The 14,254-nt window shown below is 44.3% G+C and overlaps 1 protein-coding gene across 3 annotated transcripts; it reads left to right on the top strand.

Annotated features, from left to right (window-relative positions):
* Nucleotides 1–6,060: 6,060 nt before the first annotated feature.
* cldn2 (claudin 2) lies at nucleotides 6,061–9,021 on the top strand. Of its 3 annotated transcripts, XM_029629957.2 has the most exons (3): nucleotides 6,061–6,168; nucleotides 6,314–6,414; nucleotides 7,155–9,021. In XM_029629957.2, the coding sequence occupies exon 3, from the start codon at nucleotides 7,157–7,159 to the stop codon at nucleotides 7,940–7,942; it is 786 nt and encodes a 261-aa protein (XP_029485817.1). In that variant the 5' UTR covers nucleotides 6,061–6,168; nucleotides 6,314–6,414; nucleotides 7,155–7,156; the 3' UTR covers nucleotides 7,943–9,021. The 3 variants fall into 3 exon arrangements, with proteins under 3 accessions (XP_029485817.1, XP_029485818.1, XP_029485816.1); XM_029629958.2 differs by lacking the exons at nucleotides 6,061–6,168; nucleotides 6,314–6,414 and adding an exon at nucleotides 6,425–6,519; XM_029629956.2 differs by lacking the exons at nucleotides 6,061–6,168; nucleotides 6,314–6,414 and having other exon boundaries at nucleotides 6,527–9,021.
* Nucleotides 9,022–14,254: the final 5,233 nt, after the last annotated feature.

The following is a 14,254-nucleotide window of genomic DNA, read 5'->3' on the forward strand; positions in this document are numbered from 1 at the left end:
AAAAAAAATGGGCAAACCCAAGGAACCGTTGGACTTGTTTGAGTGAAGTGGGACGGGGCCAGTCGGTGACCACCCTCACCTTTACTGGGTCCATTTGGATGCCAGCAGTAGAGATGTGGCCCAGTAAAGAAACTTGGGATATATGTAACTCACAATCTGATGTATAGTTGACTCTGCAGGAGGCAACTCAGGACGTGCAGGATGTGCTCCGGAAGGGTCTTGGAGAAGGTAAACAAAGAGAAACCGATTCAACATATCCCTAAGCACGTCATTGACCAATGCTTGGAAAACTGCCAGTGAGTTCAATAATCCGAAGGGCATGATTAAATACCTGAGTGGCCACTCTGGGTGTTGAAGGCAGTCTTTGGTGGGGGTCTTCGGCATTTAGTAAGCAGTTCTTATCCCAGTCTAGTAAGTGTCCAATGGACCAGGAGAATTGTGGGTAATGTAGCACTAGCCAGGGGTACCGTAGGATAAGAGGGTTCTCAGGAGCAGTGATCAAAAGAAAACTAAGCGTGTGAGTGGTTCACCCCAACCTGCAGTAGAATGGGCTTGGTCTGATATTCCCCCTGGCCGGAGCTGATGGGGCATCCATTGAGGGCTTGAATCTGAAGAGGGATGGATGGGACATTTCATGCAGGGGATTTGTAATTCCCTGGCGAAGTACTGGTCAATGAAATTATCCGTGGCCCTGGAGTCCACGAAGGTCTGAATGTGGTGCTGACAATTGTTCAAATGGAGGGTTGTGGGTAGTGTCAGATGTTGACGGGGTTGCTGGGTTGCAACTGCACAGCTCGTCAGGGTCTCCCCTTGTCCTGGTGAGACCCGGCGTTTCCCGTCAACTCTGGTCATGTAGAACGGAGATGGCCGAGACCTCTGCAGTAGAGGCAGCAGCCGTCACGCATGCGCCTGTTATTTTCCTGTGGGCTCAGACGTGTGTGTCATAGTTGCATGGGCTCCTTAATGCTGGGCTCGGGAGATGCTGGGCTTGGGTTGCTCCGGAAACTGGGATACGGGGGTGGTGTCAAATAGGTGCCCACGCCAGGGCCTTGCCCGAGAGTAGAGAGATGATGCAGGCGATCATGGCCAGATCGGTGTGGAACGAGGAGGACTGTAGCTCGAACACCAGAGAGCACTGAGTGAGGAACCCCTTGCATTCTCCTGGGTGGCCGTCATAACGCTTGTGGGCTGGGATCTTGGGTTCCCGGTGCAGGTTCCCTGGAGGAACTATGGCGACATCTGTAGCACTGGGCGATGAGACTTGGACATTGGCTCCTCCTGGGTTAGGGTTGGGCCGTGGTTGGAGGGAATCGGTAAGTGCCCAGAGGGTCTCTGATATTTGGGAGAGTTGTTCTTGCTGCCGCCCCAGCAGTGCTCCCTGTTGGGTTAAAGCATTCTGGATCTGGGTGATCTCGGCTGGGTCCATGTTGAGGCAGAACCTTGCTGTGATGTGGTGAGGTTGGACCCAGGTGTAGAGAAGAGACCAGATGAGGAATAAGTGGTTAAGGATAAACATAATACTTTACTGAGAACCGGTAGACGCGGGATGACAGTACACTTGGAAAACAACAAACTAAGTCTCAAACTCACTCAGGGTAAACAATTCAAGCTTCTGCAAAGGACAACAGGAAACACACCTCTTTTAACAGGGAAATCATGAGTAAATAGGACACACCTGAGTCGTTAATGTCTCTAGGACGGTCTCTGCCGCCCTCTGGTGACAGGTGGAACCATGACAGATTTTTTTATGTTATTACTGAAGGCTGTCTTATATAAGGATGTCCAATGCACTTACTTTTTACCCCAATCCTTTTAATCTTCAGATGTCATTTGGTTGTGAATGTTTTGTTATGTTACTGAAGTCTGTCTTGTATAAAGATGTCCAATGCACTTTCTTTAAAGGGCCTGTGTCTCCTAATGCACATGAGGTGAGTCTGTCGGGACGGGGTATTTGAAATTCAAAAACCAAACCCCATGTTCCTTCCATTGAATATTGTTAAATATTGTTTGTATGTTAAATATTGTATGTGAGCAGTTTTCTTCTAAGCAGATGAACTGAGCAGAACTTTTGTTTACCCTTTGTATATTTCCATGTTGAAAAAAACATTCACAATTTATTTGGATAGTTTGACCATCTTTGTGTAATCAAATAGAACTATCTGTTGATATGCAACTGCTTGCTAGCATTATGGTTTAGATTTACGGTAAGGGTTAAGTTTAGGTTTAGGATATGGGCAGGGTTGCACATTTTGGGGAATATTCAGAGGTGGAAACTTTTTCCGTGGGAATTAACGGGAATATATGGGAATATATGGGAATTAACAGAAATATATGCAAATTAATATTAACACCATTTAAATGTAGATGATTTTTTGCATTGGATATATTTACCATATCATATGGAGACAGAAACATTAACCTTTTACCTTATCATAAGTAGACATAATTGGACATTTTAAAAGCCTTCCAATAGAAAAAAAACAACAATTTAGTTACGAATTGAACGTTAATTAAATTAGTTGACTCTTCACATAGGATTATTTCACTGAACAACAAAATAAAGGAAATATTGAATGATCCATCGCATCTCCCAAAAACCTTTTCAACATACATCTGTAAAATTATAGTCTAGAAACTAAACTATTTGCCAGGATTGCCACAAATTTTTCACCCCTTATATTGGGGGACCAGTTGCGCTCTGAAGCGGCTGATGTTGGTGGAATTTGGAGGAAACAGGGGAAAGAGCCTCAGATCCACAAAGTCCCTTTCACCAGGTGGCTGATGAGATATGTTGGCACAACTGCCATATTGCATCTCCATGCCAAAGCCCTTGCTTGGAAGTGTACTTCGCCAGACTGCCAAGAACCTTGCCTAGTGGTTAGAGCGTTGGACTAGTAACCGAAAGGTTGCAAGATCGAATCCCCGAACTGACAAGGTACAAATCTGTCGTTCTGCCCCTGAACAAGGCAGTTAACCCACTGTTCCTAGGCTGTCATTGAAAATAAGAATTTGTTCTTAACTGACTTGCCTAGTTAAATAAAGGTAATAAATCCAGGCCAAGGTGGCGAGACATGGTAGTGATGACACCATAGGCCTTGTTGATCTCCACACCAGACAGGATGCTCTTGCCAGCATACTTGGGGTCCAACATGTACGCTCCGGCGTGTATGGGATTCAGGCAGAAGTCTTCATGCTTTTTGATGTATTCAGAACTGCAGTTTCCTCTGCTTGGAGCAACAGTGAAGTGGGCAGGGCAGTACGGATCTGCAAGCAGAGTCTGAACATCCGACAGGATGGCATTGTCTCCCTCAATCCGCGCAATGGCTACTGCTATAGGTTTCAGGAGTTTCAGGCTGCTTACCACTCTCTCCCAAAATACATCATCCAGGAGGTTCCTCTTGATGGTGTTGTCCATATCGGCAGACTGTGATATGGCCATTTCTTGGAGAGACTCCTTCCACTCCAGGAGACTGTCAAACATAATGACAACACCACCCCAATGGGTGTTGCTGGGCAGCTTCAATGTAGATTGCTGCTATAACTGACACTTCACATACCTAACCATTTCCTTGGCTCTCTTATAGAGTGTATCCATTGTTTTCAGTGCCATGATGTCTTTGAGGAGCAGATTCAATGCATGAGCAGCACAGCCAATGGGTGTGATGTGAGGGTAGGACTCCTCCACTTTAGACCAAGCAGCCTTCATGTTTGCAGCATTGTCTGTCACCAGTGCAAATACCTTCTGTGGGCCAAGGTCATTGATGACTGCCTTCAGCTCATCTGCAATTTAGAGACCGGTGTTTCTGTTGTCCCTTGTGTCTGTGCTCTTGTAGAATACTGGTTGAGGGGTGGAGATGATGTAGTTAATTATTCCATGCCCACGAATATTCAACCACCCATCAGAGGTGATTGCAATACAGTCTGCTTTCTCTATGATTTGCTTGACCTTCACTTGAACTCTGTATCTAGTAAAAGAGTAGATAAAGCATGTCTGGTTGGAGGGGTGTATGCTGGGTGAAGAACATTCAGAAATCTCTTCCAATTCACACTGCCTGTGAACATCAGAGGTGAACCAGTTGCATACACAGCTCGAGCAAGACATTCATCAGCATTTCTCTATGTTCCACCATTGAGTCAAAAGAACTTCTGATTCCAGGAGAACCGTGAGCTGTTGCTATCAACAAGGTGTCTGATTCATCATTTTCACCTCGAATAGAAGTAGAGGGACTTTGTCAGAGGTTGCTTGTTGTGAGCGCTGAGGGAACTTTATCCACTTGATTCTGCATCTTTGTTGCATTCTTCACATATGATTTGGACAGTATTTGCAGATGTACACAGCTTTTCATTCTACATTAGCTGCAGTGAAATGTGCCCGTGGCATTTAACTGTAAAGATTAGAAAAAAATGTGTAAAGAAATAACAAATTCAATTCCATGTACAGATATAAAATATATTCACCCCACCCAGTATTGTAATCAAAACTTACCAGAAAACATGGGGCGGCAGGGTAGCCTAGAGCGTTGGACTAGTAACCGGAAGGTTGCAAGTTCAAACCCCGAGCTGACAAGGTACAAATCTGTCGTTCTAGGCTGTTCCTAGGCCGTCATTGAAAATAAGAATTTGTTCTTTAACTGACTTGCCTAGTTAAATAAAGGTAAAAAAATAAATAAAAAATGTAGTCCTTGACTCAGACAGTGTAGTATTGTGGGCTCAATAGCATCTCATTAGTGTGCAAGATCTTCAGAATGCACTGTGCATGCAGGTGGTTGCAATTCCATTGAATTGGGGATAGTTTAACCAAAATATGCTACAAGACTTAGGTGTATCCCACAAAAAAAGGCTCACTGTTATAAACAAAGTTTTTTGATGAATTTAAGCAAAACCCCCCAAATTCCCAGGCATTTTCCCATGGAGAATTTCCGGGAATAATTACGGAAATTTACCGGAAAGTTCCCGACCCTTTGCAACCCTAGATATGTGTTAAGGTTAGGGTAAGCGTTAAATTTAGAGTTAGGATAACGGTTGGGGTTAGGGTTAATGGATGGTTAGTTGAAATGTTGACAGTTATTGAACATCTACAAACCATCTACTTGGGAGACTATTCAAATGAAGTGATACCAAATAAATGTTAGTTGTCCAAAATGCATTGTTTGTTACAGGATATTTTGTATCATATCCAGAGCACTTTATTTTACCTGTAGAAGACGACAACACATTTTTTAAATATATTTTTTTACCTTCAATTCCACTCAAGGCAGCCGGCTGTAATGAAGCCTCACTGAGGCAATCCAAAATCGTCCCCTAAACCCAATGCACTTTTGTGAGGATCTGAGAGAATTTGATTGGTATACACAATATAGTGTAAATTCCACCTAGTGGGGCAAGGTCAAGCTATACCAGTTGACGCACCTGTCAATTCCTCTCAGATCTCCACAAGTGCATAGGACAGGGTTTAGGGAATGAGTTTTGATTGGGCCACTTCTCTTGGATGTAAAAAACATTGAGACAAAACCTTTCACAGTTAAACAATTATTGAATAGTACAGCTGCTTTGGAATGGTTGAATGGATAGCATGCGCTATAATCATTTTCTACCCTGCTTATTGTAATGTTGTATAGTAAATGCTTTGCTTTGAAATGACTGTCTGCAGACTTTTGAATTGTAGACCTAGTGTAAATCCTTTAACACTGACCTAGTGTAAAAATCACACTCTGTGTTACATGCACTATATATACAAAAGTATGTGGACATCCCTTCAAATTAGTGGATTCGTCTATTTCAGCCACACCCGATGCTGACAGGTGTATAAAATCGAGCAGACATCCATGCAATCTCCATATACAAGCATTGGCAGTAGAATGGCCAGAATGCCCATTCATTCCAATTCTGTGGTTGGTACAGTATGCCCATATAGACTGCTCTTAATAATCATGTAGTGTTTCTGGTGCATTTGGACCTTGTACCTCTCCCTCCCTCCACTGAAAGAGTGGCTGGATTACATGCTAATCCCATTATGCTGTTGGTGACATGTGAGCACAGATGAATACAGATTAGGAGCAGAGCGTCAGGTTTCATATACACTTAGGCCTAGTATGAACACACACTTGTCTGTCTCCATTTGAGGAATAACATTACCATCTCTCAGCCAGACGCAGGGGTTTTGTGACGGTACGTGTGTGTGTGTCTGTGTGTGATGTTGTTTCAATCAATAATGTAACAGTACAGCTACGGGATTTGTTTTAGGGTTTTAGTTTTCAGTATTGCTAAATTTGATCTCCCTTCCTTAATATTTATTTCCCTCATTTACCCTCAGTTCCATAGAAGTGTTTGGCGAAGATACAGGAGAGATGCTGCTCTCTTTAGCCCGGCCTGTCCATCAGCTGGCCTTGTTGTAGCCTGAACCGTGTACCAAAGGTCTGTTTTGGGAAAGAGATGACTGATGGCTGAATGAATGTTTAACCCACTGTGCCAATGGGGATGCCAGTGTCTGTGTACATGGAGAGGTGAAGGACCTGATAGGTTAGTGTGATGGTGGGTTCACAAACACAAAGAGAGAAGCGCAATATACTGAGCAGTAGAGAGTGGAGGAAAGAGAGAGGGGAAAAAAGACAAAAGTCAGGATTGAGACTTGAGAGAGAGAACATCATTCGTCAGGTGTTGTTCTTTCCTGACAAAGTGGCCAGAATTATTATCACAGTCGTAGCAAGCTAGAGTAACAATCCATCTGGAGGGTTTGAAAAGTGGCTTACCGAGTGTTATGGTGAGGAACATGGATTCAATCAAGTTACCAGTCAGTCGGCAGGTCAGTCTTTGCTAACCAGTGTGTCAGAGAGAGAGAGAGAGAGAGAGGGGCTGGGTGTGAGTAAGCAGTTATCACAGGATTGGAACTGGTTCTATGGCAAGTTACAGTCAAAGAGAGAGCCGCGAGCTTAGAGGATTGTAACGGGCAACAGTACCGTTATAGCAATTGTGTTTGTAGTAGAAGAGAGTGTAGTGTTAGTGTGGGGAAGGAGGACCAGTGAGAGTGTATGAGTTAAAAAGACAGAGAGCGGGAGTTAACTGAAATAGCAGCAAGAGGGTATATCATTATCATCATCAGTCCACCATGGCGTCAGCTGCTCTAGAACTGATGGGCTTCTTCATGGGTCTGCTAGGCATGCTGGGTACCCTGGTGTCCACAGTGCTTCCCTATTGGCGGACATCTGCCCACATCGGGCCCAACATCGTCACTGCCGTGGCCAATATGAAGGGCCTCTGGATGGAGTGTGTCTACCAGAGCACCGGAGCCTTCCAGTGTGAGACCTACAACTCCATGCTGGCCTTACCCTCAGACCTCCAGGCCTCCCGGGCCCTGATGGTGGTCTCCGTGGTCTTTTCCGTCCTGGCCGTCGTCATCTCCACTGTGGGCATGCAGTGTACCATCTGCATGGAGGGCTCCGCGGCTAAAGGCCGAGTGGCCGGTACTGGGGGAGGCCTCTTCCTCACCGCGGGGTTCCTGGCTCTGATCCCGGTGTCGTGGACCACCCACGAGGTTGTCCAGACCTTCTACCAAGCCAACCTGCCCAGCAGCCTGAAGTACGAGCTGGGGGACTGTCTGTACGTGGGGCTGGCCGCCGCCCTGCTCTCCATGCTGGGCGGGGGGCTGCTGTGTGTCTCCTGCTGTGAGAAGGCGGATGGGGGGCGCCGTGGAGGGAGGAGGCACGGCGGAGGGTACCCCTACCCAGCCCCGGGCATGGGGGTAGGCACTGGGAGGGCCAGGACCAGCTCACAGACCTATAGGAACCCAACGCTACAGATGGGGGTGAACGCTGCCACCAAGGCAGCGACCCTGGCAAGGAGTCACACCAGCACTACTACCCAGTCCAGCACCCCCGCCCAGGGGGCCAAGAAAGACCCACGCCGCAACCCTGCGGTGGGTTACGATGTCACTGGGTACGTCTGATCGTGTTCAGGCCAATGTTAACATTCACACACACATCACGCTGTCTCTTCTATACAGTATGTGGTGCAGAGCATGACCAACCCAACAACTTGCTAAGGTAACTGACTGTGTTATCTTTTACAATTAACTGATCAGGGGACTTTTAGTTCCACACTACCGTATAGGAAGACTTTTGGCTCCTCGCAATGGAAATCAGAGAGACTTGTAGTGCTTGACCATGCATACAGTACTGTAGTGACTGAACGAACTGAGTATGTTTTATACACCCTTTTATAGATTTAGTATTGAAAATTGATTTATTGCAGGAACATCTGTCTTGATGTGATTACTCTGAGGTGTTCGCTCCATCTCTATTTTTTTGCTCTACGACCCCCACAAGCCTCGTCTGAAGGTAGCCCGGTACCAGTTGAAAAGATTAATGGAAGTATGTAATGGTGGTTTAGTGCCCCAGAAAATGTCTTAAATATTGCAAAAAAATATATGCATGTATAATCATTTCCTGATCTGTCTTATATCTCTCAGATGCAGGACAGACACTTTAAAACAAATGTCCTTTTGATATTTTTTTTGTTTTTCCATGTATGAATCTGTTATTCAATGCATTTCTATGGGCTAATAGCAGTAAAGCCAAATTCAATGTTTCATAATAAAATATATAAAATAAATATGTTTTTATACCTAAATGGGTTCTAGAATTCAAAATCAAATAACTAAAATGATCCATGGTATGACCATCTTAAAACAATTCCATATGTTAGCTTAGTAGAACCTCACCCCCCCTAGACTCTTGTGAATTATAATCATTGACAAATGTTCATTATCAATTACTATGTTAGCTAATCTCTACATGTTTCTTTTGATTGATAATCATTCATGTGAAAGTTGAAATGCTTTCTTCTGTTTTGCAGAATGTTTCATATGATTTAATACTACTGATAGTTTTTTTTCTTCATATTAAGACCTGTTTACAAATGATTGCAACACTTTCTAAACAGAACTTCTATTTTCCAAAGATATTTTGCAGTCAGAATAGTAAAGAAAAATGCAAGTGATTTAACGAAATAAAATGTATTTTGATATTCATTAGAACCGTCAATCATTTTCAGTTTATTACAGATGAAGCCCAAGGACGGCTTATTCACCTGAATGTTATCTACTGCATCTCTGTTGTAGAGGGACACTTATGTCCCGTCCCATTCCAAAACAGATGAGCCATGAACGATGATGAAAGACAAACAAGAAGGAAAGATGGGCGCAAATAAACCCAAAACAAGCAACAAAGACAAACTCCCCTCTAATCGATAGGTAGTTAGTTTCGGTGTTGGTGACAGGAGTGAGGTACTTGGGGAGGTTGAGGTGATCTGACAGATGATTTGAAAACAGGTCACTTTGGCTGTTGTCCACAAGTAGACAGACAAGACCGCTGTTTCCTTGTATTGGTGGGAAAGCAACGCAACTGTGTGTGGTGTTTAATGACCCCTAAAAAGACTGCTGTAACCTGACACTCCTGGACTTTAACCTTGATTGAGCAGTATTGTGCACGGCTTAACACACACTTCTGCTGGTGGGAAAAACAAACCTAACACACATTCTCTCCATACATACAGTATGTATTTCATTTTATTCCCGCTCCATTTAATCTGTGTCCATGGGACTGGTAGTTCATCATCCTACTTGATCATTTTGTGTACGAACTTCACTTAAATCTGATCTTTTCACTGAGTTTTAAAAATGGCCTACCAGTCAGGAGTACTAGTCATATATGTACCTTATCTGACCATTATCATTTCAACATGAGAAGAAAAAGGTTCCTTGCGCTATGGGAAAGGAGAGGAGAATATCATGGAAAGATCTCCTCTACAACTCTCTCAAGTGGCTACTCTGCCCTCTACAGTTCCAAAACAGGTTCCAAAGGCAGATCGTGGCGAACAGGAAAGTGAGTACAAGGCAAAACCACTCACAATGAGCAGTGAGGTACAGGGACATCTAGTGACTCACCAGAGGAATGACACCCACTCACAATGAGCAGTGAGGTACAGGGACATCTAGTGACTCACCAGAGGAATGACACCCACTCACAATGAGCAGTGAGGTACAGGGACCCAGAGGAATGACACCCACTCACAATGAGCAGTGAGGTACAGGGGCCCAGAGGAATGACACCCACTCACAATGAGCAGTGAGGTACAGGGACGTCTAGTGACTCACCAGAGGAATGACACCCACTCACAATGAGCAGTGGGGTACAGGGACCCAGAGGAATGACACCCACTCACAATGAGCAGTGAGGTACAGGGACGTCTAGTGACTCACCAGAGGAATGATACTCACTCACAATGAGCAGTGAGGTACAGGGACGTCTAGTGACTCACCAGAGGAATGACACCCACTCACAATGAGCAGTGGGGTACAGGGACCCAGAGGAATGACACCCACTCAAATGAGGAGTGAGGTACAGGGACGTCTAGTGACTCACCAGAGGAATGATACTCACTCACAATGAGCAGTGAGGTACAGGGACGTCTAGTGACACCCACTCACAATGAGCAGTGAAGTACAGGGATGTCTAGTGACTCACCAGAGGAATGACACCCACTCACAATGAGCAGTGAGGTACAGGGACATCTAGTGACTCACCAGAGGAATGACACCCACTCACAATGAGCAGTGAGGTACAGGGACCCAGAGGAATGACACCCACTCACAATGAGCAGTGAGGTACAGGGACCCAGAGGAATGGCACCCACTCACAATGAGCAGTGAGGTACAGGGACGTCTAGTGACTCACCAGAGGAATGACACCTGTTTGAACTTGTTATCAGTATAAAAGACACCTGTCCACAACCTCAAACAGTCACACTCCAAACTCCACTATGGCCAAGACCAAAGAGCTGTCAAAGGACACCAGAAACAAAATTGTAGACCTGCACCAGGCTGGGAAGACTGAATCTGTAATAGGTAAGCAGCTTGGTTTGAAGAAATCAACTGTGTGAGCAATTATTAGGAAATGGAAGACATACAAGACCACTGATAATCTCCCTCGATCTGGGGCTCCACGCAAGATCTCACCCTGTGGGGTCAAAATGATCACAAGAACGGTGAGTAAAAATCCCAGAACCACACGGGGGGACCTAGTGAATGACCTGCAGAGAGTAACACACTACGCCGCAGGGACTCAAATCCTACAGTGCCAGACGTGTCCCCCTGCTTAAGCCAGTACATGTCCAGGCCCGTCTGAAGTTTACTAGAGAGCATTTGGAAGATCCAGAAGAAGATTGGGAGAATGTCATATAGTCAGATGAAACCAAAATATAAAAACTCAACTCGTCGTGTTTGGAGGACAAAGAATGCTGAGTTGCATCCAAAGAACACCATACCTACTGTGAAGCATGGGGGGGAAACATCATGCTTTGGGGCTGTTTTTCTGCAAAGGGACCAGGACGACTGATCCGTGTAATGGAAAGAATGAATGGGGCCATGTATCGTGAGATTTTGAGTGAAAACCTCCTTCCATCAGCAAGGGCATTGAAGATGAAACGTGGCTGGGTCTTTCAGCATGACAATGATCCCAAACACACCGCCTGGGCAACGAAGGAGTGGCTTCGTAAGAAGCATTTCAAGGTCCTGGAGTGGCCTAGCCAGTCTCCAGATCTCAACCCCATAGAAAATCTTTGGAGGGAGTTGAAAGTCTGTGTTGCCTAGTAACAGCCCCAAAACATCACTGCTCTAGAGGAGATCTGCATGGAGGAATGGGCCAAAATACCAGCAACAGTGTGTGAAAACCTTGTGAAGACTTACAGAAAACGTTTGACCTCTATCATTGCCAACAAAGGGTATATAACAAAGTATTGAGATAAACTTTTGTTATTGACCAAATACTTATTTCCCTCCACAATTTGCAAATAAATTCATAAAAAAATCCTACAATGTGATTTTCTGGATTTTTTAAATTCTCATTTTGTCTGTCATAGTTGAAGTGTACCTATGATAAATTACAGGCCTCTCATCTTTTTAAGTGGGAGAACTTGCACAATTGGTGGCTGACTAAATACTTTTTTGCCCCACTGTATGTATCTTAAGAAACAAGGTTCATCAAATGAATAATTTGCTAGTAACAGATGACATTCATATTCGGTCTATCTCTGAAACTCACTTAGATAATACCTTTGATGATACAGTGGTAGCAATACAAGGTTATAACATTTACAGACAAGACAGAAATGCCAATGGTGGAGGTGTTGCTGTTTATATTCAGAACCACATTCCTGTAAAGATTTAGAGAGGATCTCATGTTAAATACTGTTGAAGTAATATGGCTACAGGTTCATCTGCCTCACCTAAAGCCCATTCTGGTGGGAAGCTGCTATAGACCACCAAGCGATAACAGTCAGTATCTGGAGAATGTGAAATAATGTTGAAAAAATATGGCTACAGGTTCATCTGCCTCACCTAAAGTCCATTCTGGTGAGAAGCTGCTATAGACCACCAAGTGGTAAGTCAGTATCTGGATAACGTGTGTGAAATGCTTGATACTGTATGTGATATCAACAAGACAGGTATATTATCTGGGTGGTTTAAATATTGACTGGCGTTCATCAGGCTGCCCACTCAAGAAAAAACTTCAAACTGTAACCAGTGCCTGCAACCTGGTTCAGGTTATCAGTCCACCTTCCAGGGTAGTTACAAACAGCACAGGAATGAGATCATCAACATGTATTGATCACATCTTTACTAATGCTGCAGAAATGCGCTTTAAAGCAGTATCCAGATCCATCGGATGTAGTGATCACAATATAGTAGCCATATGTAGGAAAACCAAAGTTCCAATGGCTGGGCCTAATATTTTATATAAGAGGTCATACAATACGTTTTGTAGTGATTCATATGTTGTTGATGTAAAGAATATTTGTTGGTCCGTGGAGTGCAATGAGAAGCAAACAGACACTGCACTTGACACATTTATGAAATTACTTATCTTAGTTACTAATAAGCATGCATGGAGTAACCCTGGATTGTAAACTTTCATGGTCAAAATACATTGATACAACATTAGCTAAGGTGGGGAGAAGTCTGTCCAAAATAAAGTGCTGCTCTACCTTCTTAACAGCACTATCAACAAGGCAGGTCCTACAGGCCCTAGTTTTGTCGCACCTGGACTACTGTTTAGTGGTGTGGTCAGGTGCCACAAAAAGGGACTCAGGAAAATTGCAATTGGCTAAGAACAGGACAGCACGCTGGCCTTGGATGTACACAGAGAGCTAACATCAATAATATGCATGTCAATCTCTCCTGGCTCAAAGTGGAGGAGAGATTGACTTCACCACTACTTGTATTTATGAGAGGTATTGACATGTTGAATGCACAAGCTGTCTGTGTGAACTACTGCGGCACCCCACAAGACATGCCACAATAGGTCAGACTATGGGAGGCGCACAGTACTACATAGAGCCATGACTACATGGAACTCTATTCCACATCAGGTAACTGATGCAAGCAGTAAAATTTGATTTAAAACAAATATGAATACACCTTATGGAAGAGCGAGAACGGTGAAGCAACACAAACATAGGGACAGACACATGCACACAAGCTAACATACGCACTATACAGACGTACACATGGACTTTGTGTTGTAGATATGTGACAGTGATGGAGTATGGGCCTGAGGGCACACAGTGTGTTGTGAAATCTGTGAATGTATTGTAATGTTTTTAAAATTGTATAACTGCCTTAAAATGTTGCTGGACCCCAGGAAGAGTAATGGGGATCTATAATAAATACAAATCCTCTACCTATCTCTGGACCATTACCAGACCCTGCCTTCGCCGCACCAGACAGGCTACTGATTTGCTGACTCACGTTGATCCTCTTTGGAGCTGCCAATCGCTTGAGTCCTTGATCCGGCCTCTCAATCCTGCTATGCCCTCTTACAAATCATCAAACAGGCAAAGATCAAATCCTACTACACCGGCTGTGACACTCAGCGGATGTGGCAGGGCTTGCAAACTATCACGAATTACAAAGGTAAACCCAGCCATGAGCTCCACAGTGACATGGGCGTACCTGACAAGCTAAATGTCTTCTACACTCGCTTAGAGCAACTCTGAACCATGCGTGAGAGCATCAGCTGTCCAGGACAACTGTATGATCATGCTCTCCGTAGCCAACATGAGTAAGACCTTTAAAACTTCTTAGGGATAGGGGGCGGTATTTTCACGTCTGGATGAAAAGTGTGCCCAAAGTAAACTGCCTGCTAGTCAGGCCCAGAAGCTAGGATATGCATATTATTAGTAGATTCGGATAGAAAACACT

This window comes from Oncorhynchus nerka, linkage group LG23 (genome assembly GCF_034236695.1).
Source record: "Oncorhynchus nerka isolate Pitt River linkage group LG23, Oner_Uvic_2.0, whole genome shotgun sequence".
In the NCBI taxonomy this organism is placed as follows: Eukaryota; Metazoa; Chordata; class Actinopteri; order Salmoniformes; family Salmonidae; genus Oncorhynchus; species Oncorhynchus nerka.